Source organism: Danio rerio, chromosome 1 (assembly GCF_049306965.1).
Source record: "Danio rerio strain Tuebingen ecotype United States chromosome 1, GRCz12tu, whole genome shotgun sequence".
NCBI lineage: Eukaryota > Metazoa > Chordata > Actinopteri > Cypriniformes > Danionidae > Danio > Danio rerio.
In genome coordinates, this window is record NC_133176.1 from 61342256 (window position 1) to 61367465 (window position 25210).

At 37.7% G+C, this 25210-nt stretch overlaps 2 protein-coding genes across 5 annotated transcripts; both read left to right on the plus strand.

The window, feature by feature from the left end:
* The first annotated feature begins 231 nt into the window (after positions 1–231).
* On the plus strand, positions 232–11205 carry nlrc10 (NLR family, CARD domain containing 10). The gene is made up of 7 exons (XM_073908235.1): positions 232–364; positions 1945–2091; positions 2358–4229; positions 4310–4483; positions 4568–4741; positions 9884–9930; positions 10332–11205. Exons 2-7 carry the CDS (start codon positions 1970–1972, stop codon positions 10853–10855), a joined length of 2913 nt encoding a protein of 970 aa, XP_073764336.1. The 5' UTR covers positions 232–364; positions 1945–1969; the 3' UTR covers positions 10856–11205.
* A 992-nt stretch (positions 11206–12197) lies between these two features.
* Positions 12198–24597, plus strand: si:ch211-114l13.13. Of its 4 annotated transcripts, none has more exons than XM_073948113.1 (9): positions 12198–12883; positions 14420–14593; positions 17772–17894; positions 19139–19261; positions 19413–21269; positions 21344–21517; positions 21955–22128; positions 22443–22489; positions 22570–24597. In XM_073948113.1, exons 2-9 carry the CDS (start codon positions 14445–14447, stop codon positions 23094–23096), a joined length of 3174 nt encoding a protein of 1057 aa, XP_073804214.1. In that variant the 5' UTR covers positions 12198–12883; positions 14420–14444; the 3' UTR covers positions 23097–24597. The 4 variants fall into 4 exon arrangements, with proteins under 4 accessions (XP_073804214.1, XP_073804230.1, XP_073804224.1 ...); NM_001328438.1 differs by lacking the exon at positions 12198–12883 and adding an exon at positions 13206–13311 and having other exon boundaries at positions 22570–23100; XM_073948129.1 differs by lacking the exon at positions 17772–17894 and having other exon boundaries at positions 12746–12883.
* The last annotated feature ends 613 nt before the right edge of the window (positions 24598–25210 follow it).

Consider the following 25210-nt stretch of genomic DNA (forward strand, 5'->3'; position numbering starts at 1 on the left):
CATAGCTGGTTTTGGCTGGGCTCCCAGCCTGGCTAGGCTGGTCAAGCTGGTTTTAGCTGGTCATCTTCCAGCCTGTCCAGCTAAGACCAGGCTGGAAATGACTGAAAACCAGCCCGGAAATGGCCAAAACCCCTCTAAAACCAGCCTGGTCGACCAGCTAAAACCAGCCAACCAGCCTGGTTAAGCTGTTTTTTCAGTTCCTCTGTTGAGCCTGTGATGATGCTCTGCGCCACTAGAGGGAGCAGCTAAGTTTGATTTTTATATCCTGTTAAAGACACCTTAAACCAGGTAAAGTGAAAGTTAAAAGGAAAAGTCGCCATTTCAATGCTTTCCTCTCAGTAAACCTGGACGGACACATTTTGTGGTAAGTTTAAATGGCCTATACTTAATGTAATCTCGTCATGTAAAATGTGCTGCTATTTATTTATTTATTTTAGTCTGCATGGGATTCAAAACGCGAATCATATAGCCTGCTTTGGTATTTCTTTTTGCAAACTAGCGTTAACCAAAATGGCGGAAGTGTTTGCGTTCGACTTGTTAATAATGTTTTTATCCCGCTCTCTTTGTTTTATAAAATGTATGTACTTAAAGACACAATACTAAACATAAATTTAAGGTATATGATCTCAACAAAACCCTATATGTGAGGTTTATATGAGGATTCCGGTACGTCACATCACACATTCTTATAATAGTATTCAAAAACAATTCAGTATTGTGTACTTGCATGCACAGAGATATTTTAATAAATATGCTAATGCTAGGTCTGTTGCCAAAGAGATCGAGGATTGTCGTTAAGCTTGATATTAATTAGTAGTAGTACTAGTATGTCTAAATTCGACACTGCAACATCATTGTTAAAATGCATTCACATGACCACGAGTTTTAATAAGGTATTTTAATATTTTTTATGTCTAGATTTGCATTCATGTCACAGACTTGTGAACTTTATCTCTAAAATAGTAAATTTATATATAAAAAAACGTTTTCTGTATAAACAGAAATAGAAATATATTTGCTATATATAATGATGCTATAAAGATTTAATTATATTTTATCCATGTCATTTTTTCTTTTAGCATTTTTTTTTTGTAATGATTATAATAAAGAAAACAAAATCTGCAGTCTTTTATGATGTTTGTTTTCGTCCAAAGTAAAATTTTAGACAGGCCATTAATGTTTGCAAAGACCAAAAGAAGTTATGAATAGACCGCTTCTTTTATAATGGCTTAAAGACAAAAACACAGATTATAAAGGAGCAATTCCAGCATTATGGATGTGACATTTGCAGTAAAAACTCAAAACATAAATTCATAGAGAAAGTATTCGTTGACATTATATTGAAACATCTGTTTAAATTTCCCAAAACTACTCGCCAAAGAGTTATGGGTTTAGAAAAATATCAATCTGTGAACATATTTTATTTTTTTAAATGAGGAAAATAACCATGCGTTATGGATGTGACAAATAAGTCTGCGAGTTAGCAGCATACAACATGCTTTGTAGAAAACAGCAGAAAAGCATTCATACGAAGGTAAGAGCTAGTGAGCGTGAAATGGAACAGCGTCATAATGCCCCATAGCGTTTGTTTTAAAGACGAAATGCAGCCATATGTATTTTGCAATCTCCAGAAATGTATATTGGTACATTTTCAGAATGTTGGGTTATTGTTTGTGAAGAAAATATATTATTTGTGTTTATGATCCACAGAACTATAGAAACTGTGTAAGTTTTACAAAAAGAGTATCTGTATCAGTGCATAGTCAGAATCTTTTGTATCTGGATCAGATTGGTTCTAAAAAAAATGTTAATGATGCATCCCTAATTTCTTTGTAATTATGGGGTGGGTAATTATTTAACTGTAGTGTAATTCACATTAAGAAGTATCCTTGTGTCAGGAGAACTCTTGTGTTACTCCATATAATGTCTTCAATACTCTTTCAGTAAATGAGAGCAGGTGAACACTAAAATGAGTCAAAAGAAGAGTGAAGATGTTGATTCTGACTCTGAAATGAATTCTGTATCTCCTGGATCAGCATGTGAATCTTTAAAAAGTGATTGGTCTATGGAGAAGACTCCTCCTAACCTTGGGTAAGTTATTTTCAGCATTGACAGAAGAGTTTGTCTGAAATAAAGGCACTTTTCACAACGAGTAAAAAGCCAACTAATTTCTATTAATGCAGCTCTTGTCTCTATTAATAGTTACATTAACAAATCTCTGTATTAATTCTGCAATCTGTACACATGATTTTGAAATGTTCTTCACTTATTATTGAATAAACTAATATCTATAGAGTATTAAAGCTTAATAGTAAGTGTGTGTAAAATGTTTTAAATTGCTCTTATGTAATCATCAGCGACAGAAAAAGACAGAGATCACAGTCTCCAGAACCAAGTGGTGTCTCTAAAAAGAGAAGCAGATCAATGACCCCACCATCGGACTTCAGTGATAAACCAGTGACATTTGACTCGATGATGAAAATAAAATTACAAAAAATTAAAGACCAGCACAAAACCAGCATGAAGAACAAGTATGAGAAAATATTTGAAGGAAACAAACTCAATCAGAATGAAACCCTCCTGAACCAGATCTACACCCAGCTGTACATCATAGAGGGAGAGAGTGAAGGAGTGAATGAAGAACATGAGGTTTTACAGATGGAGAAAACAGCCAGAACAAAACACTCCCAACACACTCCAATCTACTGCAATGACATCTTTAAAGAGGAGAAAGAGCAAATCAAGACTGTTCTTACTAAAGGCATCGCTGGAATCGGAAAAACCGTCTCTGTGCAGAAGTTCATTCTGGACTGGGCCGAGGGAAAAGCCAATCAGGATGTAGATTTCATGTTTGTGCTTCCATTTCGAGAGCTGAACTTGATCAGAGATCATCAGTACAGTCTTCACACACTTCTGCTGGACTTTCATCCTGAACTTGAAGATCTGGAGCCCAAGATTTATGAGGAGTGTAAAGTTGTGTTCATCTTTGATGGTCTGGATGAAAGCAGAATCACACTGATGTTTTCAGACGCTCAGAAAGTTTGTGATGTGACTGAGACTTCATCAGTGGCTGTGTTGATGTCAAAGCTGATGAAAGGAGAGCTGCTTCCCTCTGCTCTCATCTGGATCACCTCCAGACCAGCAGCAGCCAATCAGATCCCCTCCAAATACATCAAGCGTCTGACAGAAATTCAGGGATTCACTGAGCCTCAGAAGGAGGAATATTTCAGGAAGAGAATCAGTGAGCAGCATCAAGCCAGCAGAATCATCTCACACATCAGAAGAGCAAGAAGCCTCCACATCATGTGCCACATACCCGTCTTCTGCTGGATCTCATCCACTGTGCTTCAGAAGCTCCTGGAAGAAGATCAGAGTGCAGAAATCCCTCAAACTCTGACTGAAATGTACATCCACTTCCTGCTGATTCAGATCAACATGAGGAATCAGAAGTATGAAGAGAGAGATCCAGAGAAACTCCTGCAGTCCAACAGAGAAGTGATTGTCAAACTTGCTGAAGTGGCTTTCAGACAGCTGATGAAGGGCAATGTGATGTTCTATGAGGAGGACCTGATTGAGAGCGGCGTAGACGTCTCTGACGCCTCAGTGTATTCTGGGATTTGCACTGAGATCTTTAAGGAGGAATCTGTGATTCAGCAGAGGAAAGTCTACAGCTTCATCCATCTGAGTGTTCAGGAGTTCCTCGCTGCTTTCCATGTGTTTTACGTTCATGTAAGCAGCACTGCAGAAGCATCTTTTGATTCATTAGAAAATCTCCATAAAAGAATCATTGATAAAGCCATTGAGAGTGAGAATGGTCATCTGGATCTGTTCCTGCGGTTCCTGCTGGGCGTCTCACTGGAGTCCAATCAGAGACTCTTCCAGGATCTACTGACACACACAGAGAAGAGCTCAGAGAGCATCAGGAGAAGCACACAGTACATTAAAGAGAAGATCAGAGATGGACATGGACTCTCCACTGAAAGATCCATCAATCTGTTCCTCTGTCTGCTGGAAGTGAAAGATCAGACTCTGTCCAGAGAGATTCAGGAGTTTGTGAAATCAGACAAACAGTCAGAGAAGAAACTCTCTCCTGCTCACTGCTCAACAATCGCCTACATGCTTCAGATGTCAGAGGAGGTGCTGGATGAGCTGGAGCTCCAGAAATACAACACATCAGATGAGGGCAGAAGAAGACTGATACCAGCCGTCAGCAACTGCACAAGAGCTCTGTGAGTGTTTGACCAAGTTTTTAGTGTTGAAACTTGTTTTGGGAGAAATTTATTTACTGTTTGTTTTCCTCTTCTTTCAGTCTTGCTGGCTGTAATCTCTCTGCTCAGGATTGTGAAATTGTGTCGTCAGTTCTTCAATCCTCAAACTGTGTCCTGAGAGAGCTGGACCTGAGTAACAATGACCTGCAGGATTCAGGAGTGAAGCTGCTCTCTGATGGACTGAAGAGTCCAAACTGTCAGCTGGAGATACTGAGGTTCGAGTTTCATATTGTGTGATCATCATTTAAAGTGGGAGATTTAATACTATCTTTAAAAATGCACCCGTTGTGTCTCTGCAGGTTGTCTGGGTGTATGGTGACAGAGGAAGGCTGTGGTTTTCTATCTTCAGCTCTGAGTTCAAACCCCTCACACCTGAGAGAGCTGGATCTGAGCTACAATCACCCAGGACAATCAGGAGTCCAGCTGCTCCAACACACACTGGAGGATCCACACTACACACTGCAGAAACTCAAGTATGTATCCATGGCAAGGCACCACACAAAAATGTATCCCTCCAAGGCTACAATACAACTTTTCATTCAAAACATTTAGTCATCGTTGCTGTTGTTGTTTTAAATAGCAGATTATAATTGCACCAAAACGTATTAAAAGGTAAGTGAATTATAACAGCGCAAACTTTTCTGTAACCTTATAGTGCTGTAGTGCTTTTCTGTTTAACCCTTTGAGGTTATGTGCTGACTGACTGACTGACAGGTCCGTGATGCGTGAGACCAGCAAACAGGATGTAGCTCTCTGTTAAGATGAACACAGTTTCCATAATTATACTTTATTTACAGATAAAAGTCTGTGGCTCTGCATAAAATGACTTTATCTTGCTGGAGTTTATAGCCGTTTCACTTTACTTCAGGACACATTAATGCAGCTCTGTAGGTCTATTGGCGACATTCATAAATATTCCTAGCAAATTTAATAAATGTTGGAGACATACTCACTACATAAACAACCTAAATCGCATTTTGGCAGTGTTTATTTGAGAGCGCACAAGAATATCTGCTCTTGAGCAGCGGATATTTGAGGGGTGTGCAAGAGGATTTGTGCACGCAAAGGAAATTGATGCGCAAGCAAAGAGTATTGCACATAAATGCGATCTTGACCTTTAATACTGCGCTCACGACATTTCTCCATTTGTCATTGAAATAACACCACAGGTAGTTAGATTTGTGTAAAAGGTCTGCCACCACAGCTGGCAAAATTCCTAGAGGAAACATTGAAGATGTAGGAGAGACTGCTTGCTGTCTCAAGTTATCCAGAGCTTTATGAATTTACAAATCTTGAATATCACAATAGTATTAAATATTACAATTGTAACAACATAGACAGCAACAGTCTTGCACAATCAATACCCAGCTGATTCAGTTGTTCATAGTGACATAAAAGAGAGCACTGCGCTGCTTTTATCCTTGTCAACGTAAAAGACATTGAGGTGCGCCTCATGTTTTTGAAACGGAAAATCATGTTTGCTGTGATCAGGCCTTTGTTCAACTGCAACACATATTTGTTAACTCGCAGGCAGGGCTGGCGCGTCCATAGAGGCGACCTAGGCATCCTCAGTTATATCCGTGCATAGGGCGGCAGAATAGAGAGCGCAGTGTCTGCGACACCTCCCTCCCTCCCTCAGCACTCGCGCGTCCTCAGTTATATCCGTGCATAGGGCGGCAGAATTGAGGTCCGCGACACCCGGGCGTCCTCAGTTATATCCGTGCATAGGGCGGCAGAATAGAGAGCGCATTGTCCGCGACACCCGGGCATCCTCAGTTATATCCGTGCATAGGGCGGCAGAATAGAGAGCGCAGTGTCCGCGACACCTCCCTCCCTCCCTCAGCACTCGCGCGTCCTCAGTTATATCCGTGCATAGGGCGGCAGAATAGAGAGCGCAGTGTCCGCGACACCCGGGCAGCCTCAGTTATATCCGTGCATAGGGCGGCAGAATAGAGAGCGCAGTGTCCGCGACACCCGGGCGTCCTCAGTTATATCCGTGCATAGGGCGGCAGAATAGAGAGCGCAGTGTCCGCGACACCCGGGCAGCCTCAGTTATATCTGTGCATAGGGCGGCAGAATAGAGAGCGCAGTGTCCGCGACACCCGGGCAGCCTCAGTTATATCCGTGCATAGGGCGGCAGAATAGAGAGCGCAGTGTCCGCGACACCCGGGCAGCCTCAGTTATATCTGTGCATAGGGCGGCAGAATAGAGAGCGCAGTGTCCGCGACACCCGGGCGTCCTCAGTTATATCCGTGCATAGGGCGGCAGAATAGAGAGCGCAGTGTCCGCGACACCCGGGCGTCCTCAGTTATATCCGTGCATAGGGCGGCAGAATAGAGAGCGCAGTGTCCGCGACACCCGGGCAGCCTCAGTTATATCTGTGCATAGGGCGGCAGAATAGAGAGCGCAGTGTCTGCGACACCTGGGCATGCTCAGTTATATCCGTGCATAGGGCGGCAGAATAGAGAGCGCAGTGTCCGCGACACCTCTCTCCCTCCCTCAGCACCCGCGCGTCCTCAGTTATATCCACGCATAGTGCGCTGGAAAAGAGGTCCGCGACACCTCACTTCATTTACATAACCGGTCACTTTTGTTTTCACATTGGGGTTGAGGGCAGTATGATCGTCCTCTGCCTAGAGCGGCAGTTTGGCTTGCTCCAGCCCTGCTCGCGGGACGATAACGTATGACCACACGTGCCTATAGACATATTTGCCAAAGAAGCAAAATGGAGGAAGAATATTGCTGTTTGTTACAGCCGAGTCGATGCCAAAGCAGCGCTGATGCTGATCGCCTCCTGGATCTGCGTCATAAACACAACAAATAGTCTTTAGCTTTTATTTTACAGCTTCTAAAGCATCTATGCAAATTAATGCAATATCATATTTAAACAACAAAACTGCTTACCAAAAGTCAACATATGCATAATCTTTTCATCACACAATGCGCACACTTGAACCGCAAGTGAGGAAACCATATATCAAGACATAATCTTTAAAGTAATGATTTATATTAAAAATGTAAAAAGGTTTTGTGATGCAGATTTTCCCTGGAGCGAGCAATTTGAGGAAATCTGCTATTTTTATTTGACGGTAGTCGGAAGACTAAAACATATGATTGGAAAAAAACTATGCCCGTTCTTAAAAAGGATTAGTCAGTGTTTTTGTTTTGTAATATAAATTAATCATTTAAGTGAAAAATAATTTAGGGCAGGCCTATTTATTTTATTAATTTTATTTAGTTTATTCTGTTTTTCTATGCTGTTGGAAACACTGCATGTGCGTGACGATTCTCTGTTTTTATGTTCTGTTATTAATATGCTAGCATGTTAAAATAAATCAGTATTTTAAAATGCAATATTTAATGTGTCAGACACAAAATAGACACGTCAATTTAAAAAAAAATTAATAAATAAGATTAATCTGACCAGTTATTCGTTAATATCAAATTAACGAGCGGCGGTTGTAGGTTAGCAAAATTAACCGAAATGAGCATCCCTATATGTAACTTTAACTTAATTCAATTAAACTGCTTGGTAAAACCATCAACACATTTGCCTTTATTTATTAACTAAAGTACTAAGAGTGTTTATTGTGTTTGTAGTTCTGCTCGACAGAAACTCTATTAGAGCTGGGTCAGCTACACTGCTGCTGGAATTATTTAAAAGGGGATTATCATATTGTAGAAATGAAATTTAACAAGTCTATAAATATAATTTAATACTTTTACTTGATACTTTATGAACAGAGTTATGGTCTGCAATTGTGCTGAAATTTTTTTTCATTTCAAATATGGAATTAAATCACACATTTAAATTCATTTAATTAAAATTCATTTAAACTCATTTGAATTTTTGATGTGTTAAGAGGTGCGTGAGACATGATGTTGGTATAACCAACATGGCTTATCTTAACTTGTGCTGCATTTCAAACAACTCTGGCGCCCCATTCACACAGGACATCAGTGTCAACACTTCTCATTCACTTTGAGTTAGTGACGTCAGGCATTGCAGAACTGCATTGTGGATCCGTCGGCACCGCTTCAGTGATGTTGCTCGCTGCAGAAGTTGGGACTTTCTCAACTTTTCAAGTGCCGACGGAAGCGTCAGCCAATCAGATCGCTGTATGCAAATACACCAGCTAGACAGTGGCTTATTGCTGACTAATTTCATTGGCTGATGCTGCTATGACGATCGCGTCAGCCTCAACTTCAGACACGCCTTCAGTCAAGCGCTGAGGCTGAAGCCCTGTGTGAATCAGGCATGAATTGGTCTTCGTACTTGGATATTACATCTGGAATGCTGCTAGAAGACAGACATCTGCCCTTTGAACTCGTGGCAGATTGAGCAACTCCGACCTTAGCTGGAATGCATCATTTGACATCACTTTTTCCGTAATGCATCGGACCTCTATACATTTCAGCTTTTTTCATGTGACAGTCGCATTTTCACAACATCAGCTATAAATATTTCATAACATTTTATGTTATTGTGTTCTAGATTAATTCCTTACATTTATATAGCGCTTTCCTGGGCACTCAAAGCGCTTTACACAATGGGAAGAATCTCCTCATCCACCACCAGTGTGCAGCATCCACCTGGATGACGTGACGGCAGCCATTTAGCGCACCACACACCAGCTGATTGGTGGAGAGGAAACAGAGTGATGAAGCCAATTATGATATGGGGAGGGTCAGGAGGACATTATGGACCGAGGCCAGTGGGCAGTTAAACTTTTTAACTCTTTTTCGAAGGACATCTTGGGATTTTTAATGATGTTTTTCTCAGCGTCTCCCAGCTTCCCTGCTGTATTTATGAATTAGTCTATGCGTTGTATGTTTTGAAAACTGATCTCATGCTGTCTGAGGAAGTCGGATTGCACAGATGAAGGAATGGCTCATTTGCCTTATTTTCCATGACTCTGCTAATTACAAAAATGGATGGTAATTTTATTATATGATGAGCTTGATTAACTTTGATTAGGATGGTATCACTGGACACTGAAAATGGAGCTGAAAAAAACAACACTAACCATAAAAATCTGAATATCTAGGTCATTCTGTTGACCCTACCATGTGCTCTCTGGGGTGACTCCTGTAGTGTAAAGTAAAGAATTTAAGATTGTTTGTGTATCTGGTGCAAATGCCTGTAATTTCAGTGAGACAAATATTAGTAAATCACATGACATGCATATAGGGTCAGGTTCAAAAATCATTGTCAATGTGTTTTCAGCACTAATTCTTCTCTACATGTCTATTAAATCACTAAAGCTTGCATGCCAAAAGATAGTAAATTATGTTAGTAAAAATGTTAAGGAATCTGATCCTATGTCTTTGACCACAACCCTGAGCCACCGGCTGGAAACCCTCCACATTGCAAACCTTAATGAGTGACTGCATCAGGCTGACTTAATATGCACGGCTCATTGAAATGCAGATGTGGCTGCTCATCTGTGGATAATTTTAAAGGCTGGTGTTACAACCTCAAGGCTAATGTATTAAAAGCTACTAAACTTAACATTTAATTTTCAAGTTTAGGTTTTTCTTCAAAAATAGTATGGTTATATCTACTACTGAAAAACCATGTTGTACTATTTACCATTGTTTTTGTTTCCATTTAGTTTAGATGGTGGAGGACACTTCAGGATCACATTAGGACTGAGAAAATGTAAGTCACACACACTACTCCAAAAGATATATTCCACAGGTTTGCATTATTTACAGGGAAAGTTTTGCACTTTTACTTTCTAAAAATATAAACTCATTCTACATGATTTATAAACCTTTTAAAAATGGGAACATGTGCAATATCACCTGTCACCTGTTCCAGTAATACCTGTATCATACCCGTATATTAATTTGGGTCCTATAATTTAACAGAAACACACACACAAAAATCATGTCATTATTTGTATTTACTTAAAAAAAAACTTAATGTTACAATTTTGTAAAGTAATTTAAGGGTTTATTCCCTCGAAATTTTGCCTTTCCATCACTTGATTCAATGCATACTTCAAAATGTGCATTAACACAGGTCAAAATAGAAACTCTGACTCTTTTTGTGTACAGATGCCTGTTTTCTCACACTGGATCCAAACACAGCACACAGTCATCTGGTCTTGTCTGACGGGAACAGAAGAACAACACATATAAAAGATCTTCAGTTGTATCCTGATCACCCAGACAGATTCGAGCACCACGAGCAGGTTCTGTGTAGAGAGACTCTGACTGGACGCTGTTACTGGGAAGTTGAATGGAGGGGATCGACCTATATAGCAGTGGCCTACAGAGGAAACAGCAGGAAAGGAGGAAGCGACTGTCGGTTTGGACTCAATGAAAACTCCTGGAGTCTCTATTGTTGTGAGAATATTTACATTGTCTGGCACAATAATAAGAGCACAAACATTGCCACTCCTTCACCCCAGTCTAATAGAGTAGGGGTGTATGTGGACGTGCCGTCCGGCTCTCTGTCCTTCTACAGCATCTCTAAAACACACACACTCACACACTTATATACAATCAACACCACATTCACTGAACCCCTTTATGCTGGATTCAGAGTTTATCCTGAATCTGCAGTGTCTTTGTGCTAGATTTAACACACACACACACACACACACACACACACACACACACACACACACACACACACACACACACACACACATTAAAGACATGAAGCACATTCACAACAAGACTGATCACACATCTGTTTAACTGTGCCTTTACTGAATGAGCACTGTGCAACAGCCCACAGATCACACTTTTATGTCTTTCTTTTCTTTTTTCAGTCATTTATAACCTGCTTATAACATTTTAATCTGTTTATATTGATTTTTTATTTATTTTTTGCTTTTATTTCTTATACTTGTTTCTATATTATCATTGATGTAAAGCACTTTGAATTACAGTGCTATGTAAATAAACTCGCCTTGCCTTGGTTTATATTTGCAGAAGACTTTTATTTTGCATCTACAAAGATTTTTCCCTTATGTGTAAGTGAATTGGCTTCAGATGTGCAATCTATGCAACATTCAATCACAGGTGACACAGAAAAATAACACCAGTGGATAAAACTTTTTGTCATTAATTGTACATTCATTGTGTGAAATTGTTGATAGAGAAACTGTTAAATCACTTTATCTTTATTATTATTATTATTCCTATTCAAATTCAGTATTCTGCAACACATTTTGTTTTAAGATTTTATTTAATACTATTTTCTTTCAAATATTTAGCCAAAGCTGTCTTTTAAAACAATTGATTTATTCTGTTCAATTTCTAAACAGCAAGTTTAAGTTTTTATATTATAAATATGTTTGTATTTTTGTACTTTGTCAAAATGTCATCAGCTCAGGTAAATGTGTGCTTTCATTCAAAATAAAACACAAATATGTAATATTCTGACAAAATATTTGCCTTAATATGTTGCAGCACTTAAAGTATACTAGTAAACATCAGATCAGATTAAAATATTGCTTTAAAACAGTGGTCTCAAACTCAATTCCTTGAGGGTCGCAGTTCTGCAAAGTTTAGCTCCGACTCACACCTGCTCAATAGTCTCTAGTAGTCTTGAACACCTTAATTAATTGATCAGCTGTGTTTGATTAGGGTTGGAGCAAACTGTGCAGAGCTGCGGCCCTCCAGGAATCCAGTTTGAGACCCATGCTTTAAAACAACACTGCAGAAAACAATTGTCTAGTCGATCAAGAACATTTTGGGGGACCAGTCAGTAAAGAGGTATGGGACTATTTTCTTATGTAATATCTGTTCTAATTCACATTGCAAGGAAGCTGCACGTGTTGTGAATACTTTTTGAAGGAGATGCCAGCGCTGCAGTGCTGTTCAACCTGTGATGATGGTCTGCGCCACCAGAGGGAGCAATTCAGTTTTCGTTGCATACCCGGTTTAAAAATGAAGACACCTCAAGAAGGTGAAAGAGAATAGAAGACGACGTTCCGTGGCTATACACGTATTATTAACCTCAGTAAACTTGAACTTACACACATTTTGAGCCTTAATCTCAGAGGAAATAGAGGCTGCTTTTTATATGGACATTAAACCAAATTTCTCAAGAGCTGTTTTTAAAGGGAGCACAAATAACTTAACTAAAATTGTACTTTTAAGTAATCCTCAGGATTTGACAAGTGAGCACTAAAGAGGGCAGTGAATGAACCATCAGATTTGTTATGGAAGGCAGTTACTCTAATGAGGACACTAAACACTGCAGTCTCCCAGGCAAGTTTATAGGCTGTATAGCACCTTTCATACACAATGGTAATTCTAAGTGCTTTTACATAAACAAGTAAACGAAAGAAGCTGTATGAGTTCTAGCAAAAACATGGCGAAACATCTTTGCGAGGGAACGCAAAAACTTTAAAATGTACATTTTCCTCCCACCCAGTTTTTCCACCATAGTCACGCTCGTCTCTTCAGGGTCTCCGTAAACATGTGATGCTCTGCTAGAGGGAGCAGTTTAGCTTGATTTCACCCTGTTCAAAAATAACGACGACACACCTCAACCAGGTGAAGAAGTGAAAGAGAAAATGGTAGAAGACGAGACTCCGTATCTTTACGTGTATTATTAACCTCAGTAAACTTGAACGGATACACATTTTGAGGTAAGTTTAAATAGCCCATTCTTCATGTACCTTTACTAAAAATGCGAATTAGCTGCGTAGTTACTGCAAACTAAATCAAAAATGAAAGTGTTGTCCATCGTGTTTATGCAATGTTTTTATCCCACTGACTTTGTTTTATATTGAAAACATGCGTACCAATAGCGTACTGTAATACTGAAAAATCCCAAGGTATGTGGTTTAACTTTACCATTTCGCGTAACGTCATGCGAGCAATGCAGTGCTGTTTAACCTGTGATGATGCTCTGCACCGCTAGAGGGAGCAGTTTAGTTTTATTTTAGTTTGTTTAAAAATAAAGACGACACACCTCAACCAGGTGAAGAAGTGAAATAGAGAGTAAAACGACGACATTCCGTGTCTTTACACGTATTATTAACCTCACTAAACTTGAAAGGACACACATTTTGAGGTAAGTTCAAATAGCCTATTCTTCATGTCTACGTCAAATGAAAATGTGCTGATTTCTTGTCTTTTCATGGGATTTAAAATGCGAATCATTTAGCTGCGTAGTTATTCCTTACTGCAAACTTAATCAAAATGGCGGAAGTGTACTCGACATTTATTTGTGTAATGTGTAATATAACAAGCTCGGACTTTTTTTCTGAATTATATTAATAATTTCGTTTACAGTAATGCATTTTTTTTTTTTTGCAAATTACAAATAGTGAAATTATAATTAAATTATAATGTATAATTTATACATTAGCGGCCTATGACTATCAAAACACTGTTCACAGTCAAATAAACAGTGCTAATGTTTTGAAGTCATACTTGCGATTTTAAGACGAATATTCAAAGTACCATAGTAAACAATAGAGAGCGTTTCACAGGTTGTCTCTGAATTAATGTGCGAATGTAAAACCAACTGTTCTTCAATTGCACGCACTGTATCACAGACTTTTGAACTTTAGCTGTGTAGGTGTAAATAAAGAAATGTATTTTCCATAAACAAAAAATATTTTCTATATGTATAATTTTCCTGTAAAAGTCGTTTAATTAAGTTTTTTGCGCTTTTTTATAAGCAATAATATAATAATCATTAAAATCTCTTCTACGATTTATTATTAGGCATATTTTGGTTTCACCAAATTTTTTTTTTCCATTTGTTCCTGTTTGTTTGCTTCAGTTTAAATAAAAGTATTGATGGCAATGTTTGCATGACCAGAAGTTGTTTTGAGTAGACGGCTTCTTTTACAATGTTTTGTTAAATATAAAAAAACTTAAAATGAGAAAAAACAGCACAGTGTAATCAATTGGAAATAAAAGAGCATGGATTAAAAACCCTCAACTAACCAACTGTTTTGGCGCAAATGAGTTCTAAATTAAACTTTAATGTTATTATTATAATAATTGTTATTATTACTATTATTACTATTATATTAACCTTTTTAAACTTCCTTCTTTATATGGGGTTGCTAATTATTAAACTCTAGTGTCACATTAGGTTGTAGCATTGTGCCAAGAGATGAATTTCCAAATATAATGCTTCTAAAATCAGTGTCTCAATATTCTTTCAGTAAATGACCGAAGGTGAACACTAAAATGAGTCAAAGGAAGAGAGAAGATGAGGACGCTGGCTATGAAATGAGTTCTGCATCTCCTGGATCAAGCTGTGTGTCTGTGAAGAATGATCGGCTCATGGACGAAGATCCTTCTTCCCTCAATGATGAATCAGTGAACTCAGCCCCCCGGTAAGACACTGGTCATTTCAGCATTTACTGAGAAGTTTGAAGGTAGTCACTTTTCACAGAGAATAAAAAAATTTAATAGCGTGTTGTAAAAAGTGTTTACCCCCTTACAGATTTTTTTTATTTTTATTTTATTTATTTATATTTTTTGTGGCAGTAAACAGATCTGCTGGGTATAGCTAGAAAACTTTGATAAACCGGAGTTAACACTTTTTCACACTGGGGTATATAGTTTTGGATTTTTTTTTACCTTCATTTCAAAACTGCACGATGCGTTTACTTGTTATCTTTGACTTGTATATAAATTTGTTTGATGATGTGAAACAGTGACAAACATAAAAAAAAAAAAAAAGAAATCAGCCAGGGGGAAAAACACTTTTTTACACTACTTTGTATTATACGATTGAATGTAATATTTTTATTTTCATTAGTAATATAATAACTCCCTTATAATGTTTCCATGCTTAATTAGATTAATAATTTTTAAAGGATTAATGAAGTGACACATTTAGATGGTTTAGATGCCACCTATTTGTTTAACAACGTAATTTCCAAAACCTTAAAAAGTCTAATTAACTAATTAAGTCTTAATTTTAACTTGGTATATTATAATTTCAACTTCAGCTCATAATTTCTTTTCTGCTAGGTCGTAATGTCGTAATGTTTAATCTTGTATCTTGTAATTTTGAGTGTTTAGGTAATAATTTAGACTTTTTAGTCTAAATTTAGTTTAAGTCATGGATTTGACTTTAAGTATGATTTTTTTGTTTGTTTTTTGTATTAGACAGAAACAGTCTTCCACATATATATCTTATTTGGCATGCAAATTATTTTAGATCCAGGCTAAACATCAATTAAACATGCAAATCATCATCTTAGGAGCCCAAGGCAGTCTCCACAATTGCTGTCCTTAAGTCTGAATGAAACCTCTATTTTTGTCAAACAGATATGTTCAGGGCATTATTCAAAACGTATTATTGTGTACGACATACACTCCCCCTCCCCCCAACATTTATTTTGCCTTTGTAAATAAACAATATGGCATATTTACCATTCTTTTCATAAGGATAGTCTACAGACATGTGCTGTGTCTGTTGTTAATGCTGCAAAATGGAGCAAACAACTGTCAGCTGTGACCTGCCATTGCTTATGCATTTGCACCTGTATATCTGATGGTCATATCTCCCATAAATGAGCACTCTCACATATTTTTATTATTATTATTTTTTACTTTTTTTTTGAGAGGAGTAAAATTTATATATGTGGTTTCAACAACCGGATGCATTTAGACTTGTCTTGTTTTATATCCATTTCGAATGTGTTTCGGAGGGCATTTACACCTGTACATATCAGTATTGGATGGCTATCCAATCACAAAACAACACATGAAGTGATCAGGGGTCTGTTCTTTGTACGTGGATTACTCAATTAGCTGGATTTGGAATTGGAATTGTTGTCGATTTGACATGATCCAGGATCGTTTCGTTCTTCAAAACTAATTCGAGAGTTGTTGTCACAACATCAGGTCTGGTAGCTCAAACCTGTTTATACACACATATATATATATATATATATATATATATATATATATATATATATATATATATATATATATATATACACACACACACACACACACACACACACACACACACACACACACACACACACACATATATATATATATATATATATATATATATATATATATATATATATACACACACACACACACACACACAGATATAAATATATATATATATATATATATATATATATATGTACACACACATATATATGTTTATATTTTAAAAAAATATAGTATAAATATAATTATAAAAGAAGTCACGTGGTGGTTCTCCCAAAAGGGTTCAAAGAAAACATTTATTAATATGGACTTTTTAGACACAAATGAGTACTATTTTTACAGTACCATATCAGCTTCAGTACATGTATAGTAATAGACATGCACAATATATTCAACTTTTTCTTTTTTTAAGAAATAATATTTTCTGCAATCATAAACTAACATGTTTTGACCACTAATATGACGGTAATTTGATACTTTGCAAAAGTTGCAGACACCTTTACCAATATCAAAATACGTTTTTGATGCAAAATTAATTTGAACGGCCAGTTATTCTTTACACCAATTAAGAAACTTAAATAGGCATAGACTACTATAATAAAGAAAATCCGGTCTAAATGTAAAACTAAATAAATAACTAAACACTCTTGACACATGTAAAGCCTGCAGCCCACAACAAAGATAGAAAGTTATTGCGCATCATATTTAACAAATCGTTTCCTATGAATTTGATGTAATTCTGCTTGCATGGTAATTGAATATTAATCAGATGATGTCATTACGCTGCTGTGCCGTCAGCCAATCATTGTATTGCTGATCATGATTTCGAGAATGGATAGATCTGACCTTTATAACACACTCAGCGATCTCAGATCAGTTCATCCAGACATTCTAATCTGATTCACGAACTTGTTTGAAGAACCAAATTAGCCAGAGATCAGTCATCAATATGAACAGATCCAGGATCTGCCAAGTCATCTTAGATCATTTAAGCGAGGTACAAAGAACGAACCCCAGGTGTAAACAGCCACAAAGCTTTATTGAATGTGGTGTGAAAATACTAAGGGCTTGTTACTGGCATTTTTTAGCAACCTTATCCTCTTTTAATTTAATTTAATTTAATTTTTTTAATATAATTTTCTGCCTGTTAGTGCCCACATAATATTTAAATATGACGTCACTGCTTGCATCAATTATGATTCTGGGTAATTATGACATTGTCTAAGATTCAGTATTATAGTCATTTATCTTGCTGAACATGCCATAAAATAAAACACATTAGAGATTTCTGTCAATCTGATGACTGGACCAAAGTTTTATTACCCATAAGAGTAAAAATGCATCCTGAATATAATCTAATTGATTATTTAATTTAGATTTGATTAAGGTTTGGGGAAGACATTTTTACTTTTATTTTGTTTTTTAAATATATTTATATGTTATGTTTTGGGTATGTGGACTGTCAAGGGAGGAGAAAAATAGTTTACATGTACTTGAAAGATGAATGATGTGTAAAAGGTTTTTTATTTGGCAAATATTTGTAAACTAAAGGCCTTAGATGTGTCTAAAATGCTGTTTTATTTCTTTTGTCAGTGTAATCAGGAGGAAGACACCGAGATCAGAGTCTCCAGAACCCAGTGGTGTTTCTCTGAAGAGTAACTGGTCTATGAATTTTCCCCCTCAATTGAGTGATGAACCAGTGACCTCTGACCCTCAGTTAGTATGCATTTATATAATATTTTTACACACTGTAGGACAACTAAGATTAGTAACCGTTTTAAAATCCCACTTAACATAGATACACCTCAAAATATTCACAAATTGAAAATTGTGTAAAATATTTAATTTAATTTTATTCAGGAGGAAAAAGAAACATGAGCTGATCACATCAGTGCCCCACACTTCATCCAGCTATCAGACTCGCATTACACAGTACAATACTAATGCACACACACTGGAGACTGGAGACCTGCAGCTAGTCAAAGACCAGCACAAAACCAGCATGAAGAATAAATATGAGAGATTATTTGAGGCAGCCCACAACAAAGATAGAAAGTTATTGCGCATCATATTTAACAAATCGTTTCCTATGAATTTGATGTAATTCTGCTTGCATGGTAATTGAATATTAATCAGATGATGTCATTACGCTGCTGTGCCGTCAGCCAATCATTGTATTGCTGATCATGATTTCGAGAATGGATAGATCTGACCTTTATAACACACTCAGCGATCTCAGATCAGTTCATCCAGACATTCTAATCTGATTCACGAACTTGTTTGAAGAACCAAATTAGCCAGAGATCAGTCATCAATATGAACAGATCCAGGATCTGCCAAGTCATCTTAGATCATTTAAGCGAGGTACAAAGAACGAACCCCAGGTGTAAACAGCCACAAAGCTTTATTGAATGTGGTGTGAAAATACTAAGGGCTTGTTACTGGCATTTTTTAGCAACCTTATCCTCTTTTAATTTAATTTAATTTAATTTTTTTAATATAATTTTCTGCCTGTTAGTGCCCACATAATATTTAAATATGACGTCACTGCTTGCATCAATTATGATTCTGGGTAATTATGACATTGTCTAAGATTCAGTATTATAGTCATTTATCTTGCTGAACATGCCATAAAATAAAACACATTAGAGATTTCTGTCAATCTGATGACTGGACCAAAGTTTTATTACCCATAAGAGTAAAAATGCATCCTGAATATAATCTAATTGATTATTTAATTTAGATTTGATTAAGGTTTGGGGAAGACATTTTTACTTTTATTTTGTTTTTTAAATATATTTATATGTTATGTTTTGGGTATGTGGACTGTCAAGGGAGGAGAAAAATAGTTTACATGTACTTGAAAGATGAATGATGTGTAAAAGGTTTTTTATTTGGCAAATATTTGTAAACTAAAGGCCTTAGATGTGTCTAAAATGCTGTTTTATTTCTTTTGTCAGTGTAATCAGGAGGAAGACACCGAGATCAGAGTCTCCAGAACCCAGTGGTGTTTCTCTGAAGAGTAACTGGTCTATGAATTTTCCCCCTCAATTGAGTGATGAACCAGTGACCTCTGACCCTCAGTTAGTTTCACTTAATATAATATTTTTTGCATACTGTAGGACAATTCAGATTAGTAACTGTTTTGAAATCCAAATTAATTAACACTTAATACTACTCAGAATATTCACAAATTGAAAATCATGTAAAATATTTACTTTTTATTTTATTCAGGAGAAAAAAGAAACATGAGCTGATCACACCAGTGCCATACTCTACATCCAACTATCAGACTCTCATTACACAGGAGAATACTGAAACAAACGCACTGGAGACTGGAGACCTGCAGCTAGTCAAAGACCAGCACAAAACCAGCATGAAGAACAAATATGAGAGATTATTTGAGGGAAACAGACTCCAAGAAAACCAAACCCTCCTGAACCGCATCTACACCCAGCTGTACATCATAGAGGGAGAGAGTGCAGGAGTGAATGAAGAACATGAGGTTTTACAGATGGAGAAAACAGCCAGAACAAAACACTCCCAACACACTCCAATCTACTGCAATGACATCTTTAAAGAGGAGAAAGAGCAAATCAAGACTGTTCTTACTAAAGGCATCGCTGGAATCGGAAAAACCGTCTCTGTGCAGAAGTTCATTCTGGACTGGGCCGAGGGAAAAGCCAATCAGGATGTAGATTTCATGTTTGTGCTTCCATTTCGAGAGCTGAACTTGATCAGAGATCATCAGTACAGTCTTCACACACTTCTGCTGGACTTTCATCCTGAACTTGAAGATCTGGAGCCCAAGATTTATGAGGAGTGTAAAGTTGTGTTCATCTTTGATGGTCTGGATGAAAGCAGAATCACACTGATGTTTTCAGACGCTCAGAAAGTTTGTGATGTGACTGAGACTTCATCAGTGGCTGTGTTGATGTCAAAGCTGATGAAAGGAGAGCTGCTTCCCTCTGCTCTCATCTGGATCACCTCCAGACCAGCAGCAGCCAATCAGATCCCCTCCAAATACATCAAGCGTCTGACAGAAATTCAGGGATTCACTGAGCCTCAGAAGGAGGAATATTTCAGGAAGAGAATCAGTGAGCAGCATCAAGCCAGCAGAATCATCTCACACATCAGAAGAGCAAGAAGCCTCCACATCATGTGCCACATACCCGTCTTCTGCTGGATCTCATCCACTGTGCTTCAGAAGCTCCTGGAAGAAGATCTGAGTGCAGAAATCCCTCAAACTCTGACTGAAATGTACATCCACTTCCTGCTGATTCAGATCAACATGAGGAATCAGAAGTATGAAGAGAGAGATCCAGAGAAACTCCTGCAGTCCAACAGAGAAGTGATTGTCAAACTTGCTGAAGTGGCTTTCAGACAGCTGATGAAGGGCAATGTGATGTTCTATGAGGAGGACCTGATTGAGAGCGGCGTAGACGTCTCTGACACCTCAGTGTATTCTGGGATTTGCACCGAGATCTTTAAGGAGGAATCTGTGATTCAGCAGAGGAAAGTCTACAGCTTCATCCATCTGAGTGTTCAGGAGTTCCTCGCTGCTTTCTATGTGTTTTATTATTATGTAATGAAAAATGTGGACACGTTGCAATTTTGTGATGTGATGCATGATCTGCATAAGAATGCAGTAGATAAAGCCATTGAGAGTGAGAATGGTCATCTGGATCTGTTTCTGCGGTTCCTGCTGGGCGTCTCACTGGAGTCCAATCAGAGACTCTTCCAGGATCTACTGACACACACAGAGAAGAGCTCAGAGAGCATCAGGAGAAGCACACAGTACATTAAAGAGAAGATCAGAGATGGACATGGACTCTCCACTGAAAGATCCATCAATCTGTTCCTCTGTCTGCTGGAAGTGAAAGATCAGACTCTGTCCAGAGAGATTCAGGAGTTTGTGAAATCAGACAAACAGTCAGAGAAGAAACTCTCTCCTGCTCACTGCTCAACAATCGCCTACATGCTTCAGATGTCAGAGGAGGTGCTGGATGAGCTGGAGCTCCAGAAATTCAACACATCAGATGAGGGCAGAAGAAGACTGATACCAGCCGTCAGCAACTGCACAAGAGCTCTGTGAGTGTTAACTTTTAGTGTTAAAAAATAGTTTGTGTATGGAACTTAATTGTTGTTTTCTTTTCTTCTTGCAGTCTTGCTGGCTGTAATCTCTCTGCTCAGGATTGTGAAATTGTGTCGTCAGTTCTTCAATCCTCAAACTGTGTCCTGAGAGAGCTGGACCTGAGTAACAATGACCTGCAGGATTCAGGAGTGAAGCTGCTCTCTGATGGACTGAAGAGTCCAAACTGTCAGCTGGAGATACTGAGGTGTGTAGTAATATTTGTCTATGTCTAGTATCTTAAGGAGCATCATGATATACTAAGGTGAGTAAATTTGCATTCATTGTAGAGTTTGAGCATACAAAAATCTGTTGCAGAGTTTTGTGAAAAGAGGTGCGATAAAACAAGATGATGCAATACTGATAAAATGAGCAGTCACTTCAGGGAGGTCACATTTTGATCATCAATTGATCTTATACATTAACGTGACACAAATTTGCAAGTCAGAGTTCATCAAGCTTAAACTTTGGAATGCAGCAACATGGAATACTTTCAACACAAGCTTGTTTTCTTTCTGGTGCATTCACATGCATATGAATGGAAATTATTGGGACGAAAAGTGCGATGTGACCGGGGCTTAGAAACATAGTAGGAAAAATGTAATAATGTCTGTAGATGACACGTGTGTCTGTCTGTGTGTGCAGGTTGTCTGGCTGTATGGTGACAGAGGAAGGCTGTGGTTTTCTATCTTCAGCTCTGAGTTCAAACCCCTCACACCTGAGAGAGCTGGATCTGAGCTACAATCACCCAGGACAATCAGGAGTCCAGCTGCTCCAACACACACTGGAGGATCCACACTACACACTGCAGAAACTCAAGTAACTCTTAATCTCAGTTCAAATATTTTGAACAAGCTGTGGATAATATATATCAACATTATAATATAGTGTTAACTCCCTAAACATGATCATGTTCATATACTCTTTATAGTGCTTTATACAGTGGACTCTCTTTAAATTTCTGGGCTTTGCAAAAGCAGAAGTTGTCTTTTTGCAAAAATTTCTTAATTAGTGTATAACAAGAATTTTTTTTTTATTTGCCTAAATGGCATAAGCGAAATTTCTCATTTTAATTTTCATTCCAACAAGTCTTTCTATTTGTATTTTTTTATTTATTTTTTTGTCTTGTTCAGTTTGCACCATGGAGGATTATACAGAATCATGCCTGGACTGACAAAATGTAAGTAGACAATACTTCACAGTTGGTCTGTGCATAATTCATGATTTCACACATTGTGTGATCTCTCTTCTTCTGTTCAGATGCCTGTTTTCTCACACTGGATCCAAACACAGCACATATTCAACTGCAAGTGTCTGATGGAAACAGAAAGGCAGTGCATGTGAAAGATCCTCAGCCGTATCCCGATCATCCCGACAGATTTGATCAACAGGAGCAGGTTCTGTGTAAAGAGCCTATCACTGGACGCTGTTACTGGGAGGTGAAATGGAGCGGCTCTGTTCTTATAACAGCGGCTTTTAAAGCAATTGATAGAAAAGGAGGTAGTAACTGTCGGTTTGGACGCAATGAAAATTCTTGGAGTCTGTACTGTTATGACAGAATTTACTCTTTCTGGCACAACAATAAGAGCACTGATATTATTGCTCCATCTCGTAGTAATAGAGTAGGAGTGTATGTGGACGTGCCGTCCGGCTGTCTGTCCTTCTACAGCATCTCTGACACAAACACACTCACACACTTGCGCACATTCAACAACACATTTACAGAATCGATCTATGCTGGTTTTAAGGTTTATCCTGAATCTTCAGTGTCTCTGTCTCAGATTTAAAAACCTTCTGAAGTTCCTCAAAAAAATAAATATATGTAGGCCCCTTTCGATCCCAATCCCAACACACATGGATCACATACAAAAATTTTCTGAAAATGCTAGCTTTGTGTTTTGGAGAACAATTCTTGCAAATAACTACTTGCTTATTAATAGAACATTGGCTGTTTATTAGTACTGATCAATAAGGCTGTCCCCGATTAAAGATTATCTTAGTCGACCAGTAATCGTTCATTAAAGCCATTGAACTATATGTTGTTGGGAAGCCTTACCGTTAAAATGCTCCGATAAAGTAGATGTGAAAGGGATGGAGTGATTATGATCCCACACTTTTTTGATTTTTTTTTTTTCCAGACATTATTATTATAGGTGAATTTGCCAGATCTTTTAGTTTGCACACTGACTGCACCACTTGTGTATTTTTTCCCTGTGACTAAACAATTAATGAAAATTGAGTCAAACAAGCCTATTCTGGTCGACTATAAATTAGTTGACTATTTGGGAACAGCTGCACTGATGAATGTCTTGTTCTGTATGAACATATTTCAGATCTCTTAATCCTACCCCACACATAAACCTAACCTAAACTGGTCTGAGTATTTCAGAAACTGCTGATCTACTGGGATTTTCACGCACAACCATCTCTAGGGTTTACAGAGAATAGTCCGACAAAAAGGAAATATCCAGTGAGCGGCAGTTCTGTGGGTGCAAATGCCTTGTTGACCAGTGGCCAGACTGGTTCCAGCTGATAGAAAGGCAACAGTAACTCAAATAAGCACTCGATACAACCGAGCTCTGCAGAAGAGCATCTCTGAACACACAACACGGCCAACCTTGAGGCGGATGGGCTACAGCAGCAGAAGAGCACACCGGGTGCCGCTCCTGTCAGCTAAGAACAGGAAACTGAGGCTACAATTCACACAGACTCACCAAAACTGGACAATAGAAGATTGGAGAAACGTTGCAAATAGGTGAACATGCTGTACAGGTTGCTACTAATTTTCAGGAATTTGCAAACAGATATGAACATAATATACAGCTTGTTATTTGCTATAAACAGGAATTACAAATGGATATGTAGATATTTAAAGTTCACAAATGTGACTGCTTAGTTCAGGGGTGTCAAACTCAATTCCTGGAGGGCCGAAGCCCTGCACAGTTTAGTTCCAACCCTGCTCCAACACACTTACCTGTAGGTTTCAAACAAGCCTGAAGGACTCAATTAGTTTGATCAGGTGTGTTTAATTAGGGTTGGAACTAAACTGTGCAGAGCTGCGGCCCTTTTGGAACTGAGTCTGACACCTGTGACTGCTTAGTTAATTTGCACATGATGAATCGCACTCACTGTCAAGTGTCACTGTCTTTTACAGACAAAAACCTCAGTCAGGAGCACGATTATGTCCAAAAACTTAAAACATCTGTTTTATCTTTTCTTCATCTACTAAAATATGTAAACTAGGCATGTTTAACTGCACATAAACAGCTTTTATATAAAGAAGTTACTTGAATTGAAATTGCACTTGTGGTTTTAGGTTTATTGTTTGTTTAAATTATTATTTTACATTGTTTTATTACTAAGAGGTGTGCATAAGGGTTTATGTAAACTTTGCAAACTTTGCTCTGGTCAGCCCTGGATGTGTTCTGTAAATGTGTTCACTAAATGAAAATGTGTTCACAAAATAAAAACTAAACTGAAACGAAGAAACCCATTCATGAAACTAATGAAAACTAAACTGAACATTAGAGTAAATTTAACAATAGTATTACAATAATAAAAATAGTAAACAATAGTTGTGTGTTTTACAAAAACTTAAACTATGTATTTTTGCTCAGGTCAATGAATAATTGTATATAATAACGCTATACTAATGCTATTTTAATTATAATTACGATCAAACACATTTTCATTCGTATTAGCTGACTTTCTTCTAAACCCCGCGCCAGAAACTCGTGTTTCTGATTTAAACGTTCAGTCAAGTTTTTTTAATTTTTATTTTGGTCCATTCTTTTACATTCCCAACATTGTAAAAATATGAATAAAATTTAGTCAATAAATTGTACTCTACTTTTAATGTATCACTTTTGGACTTTGGGATACACTCTAAAACTCTCAAAAC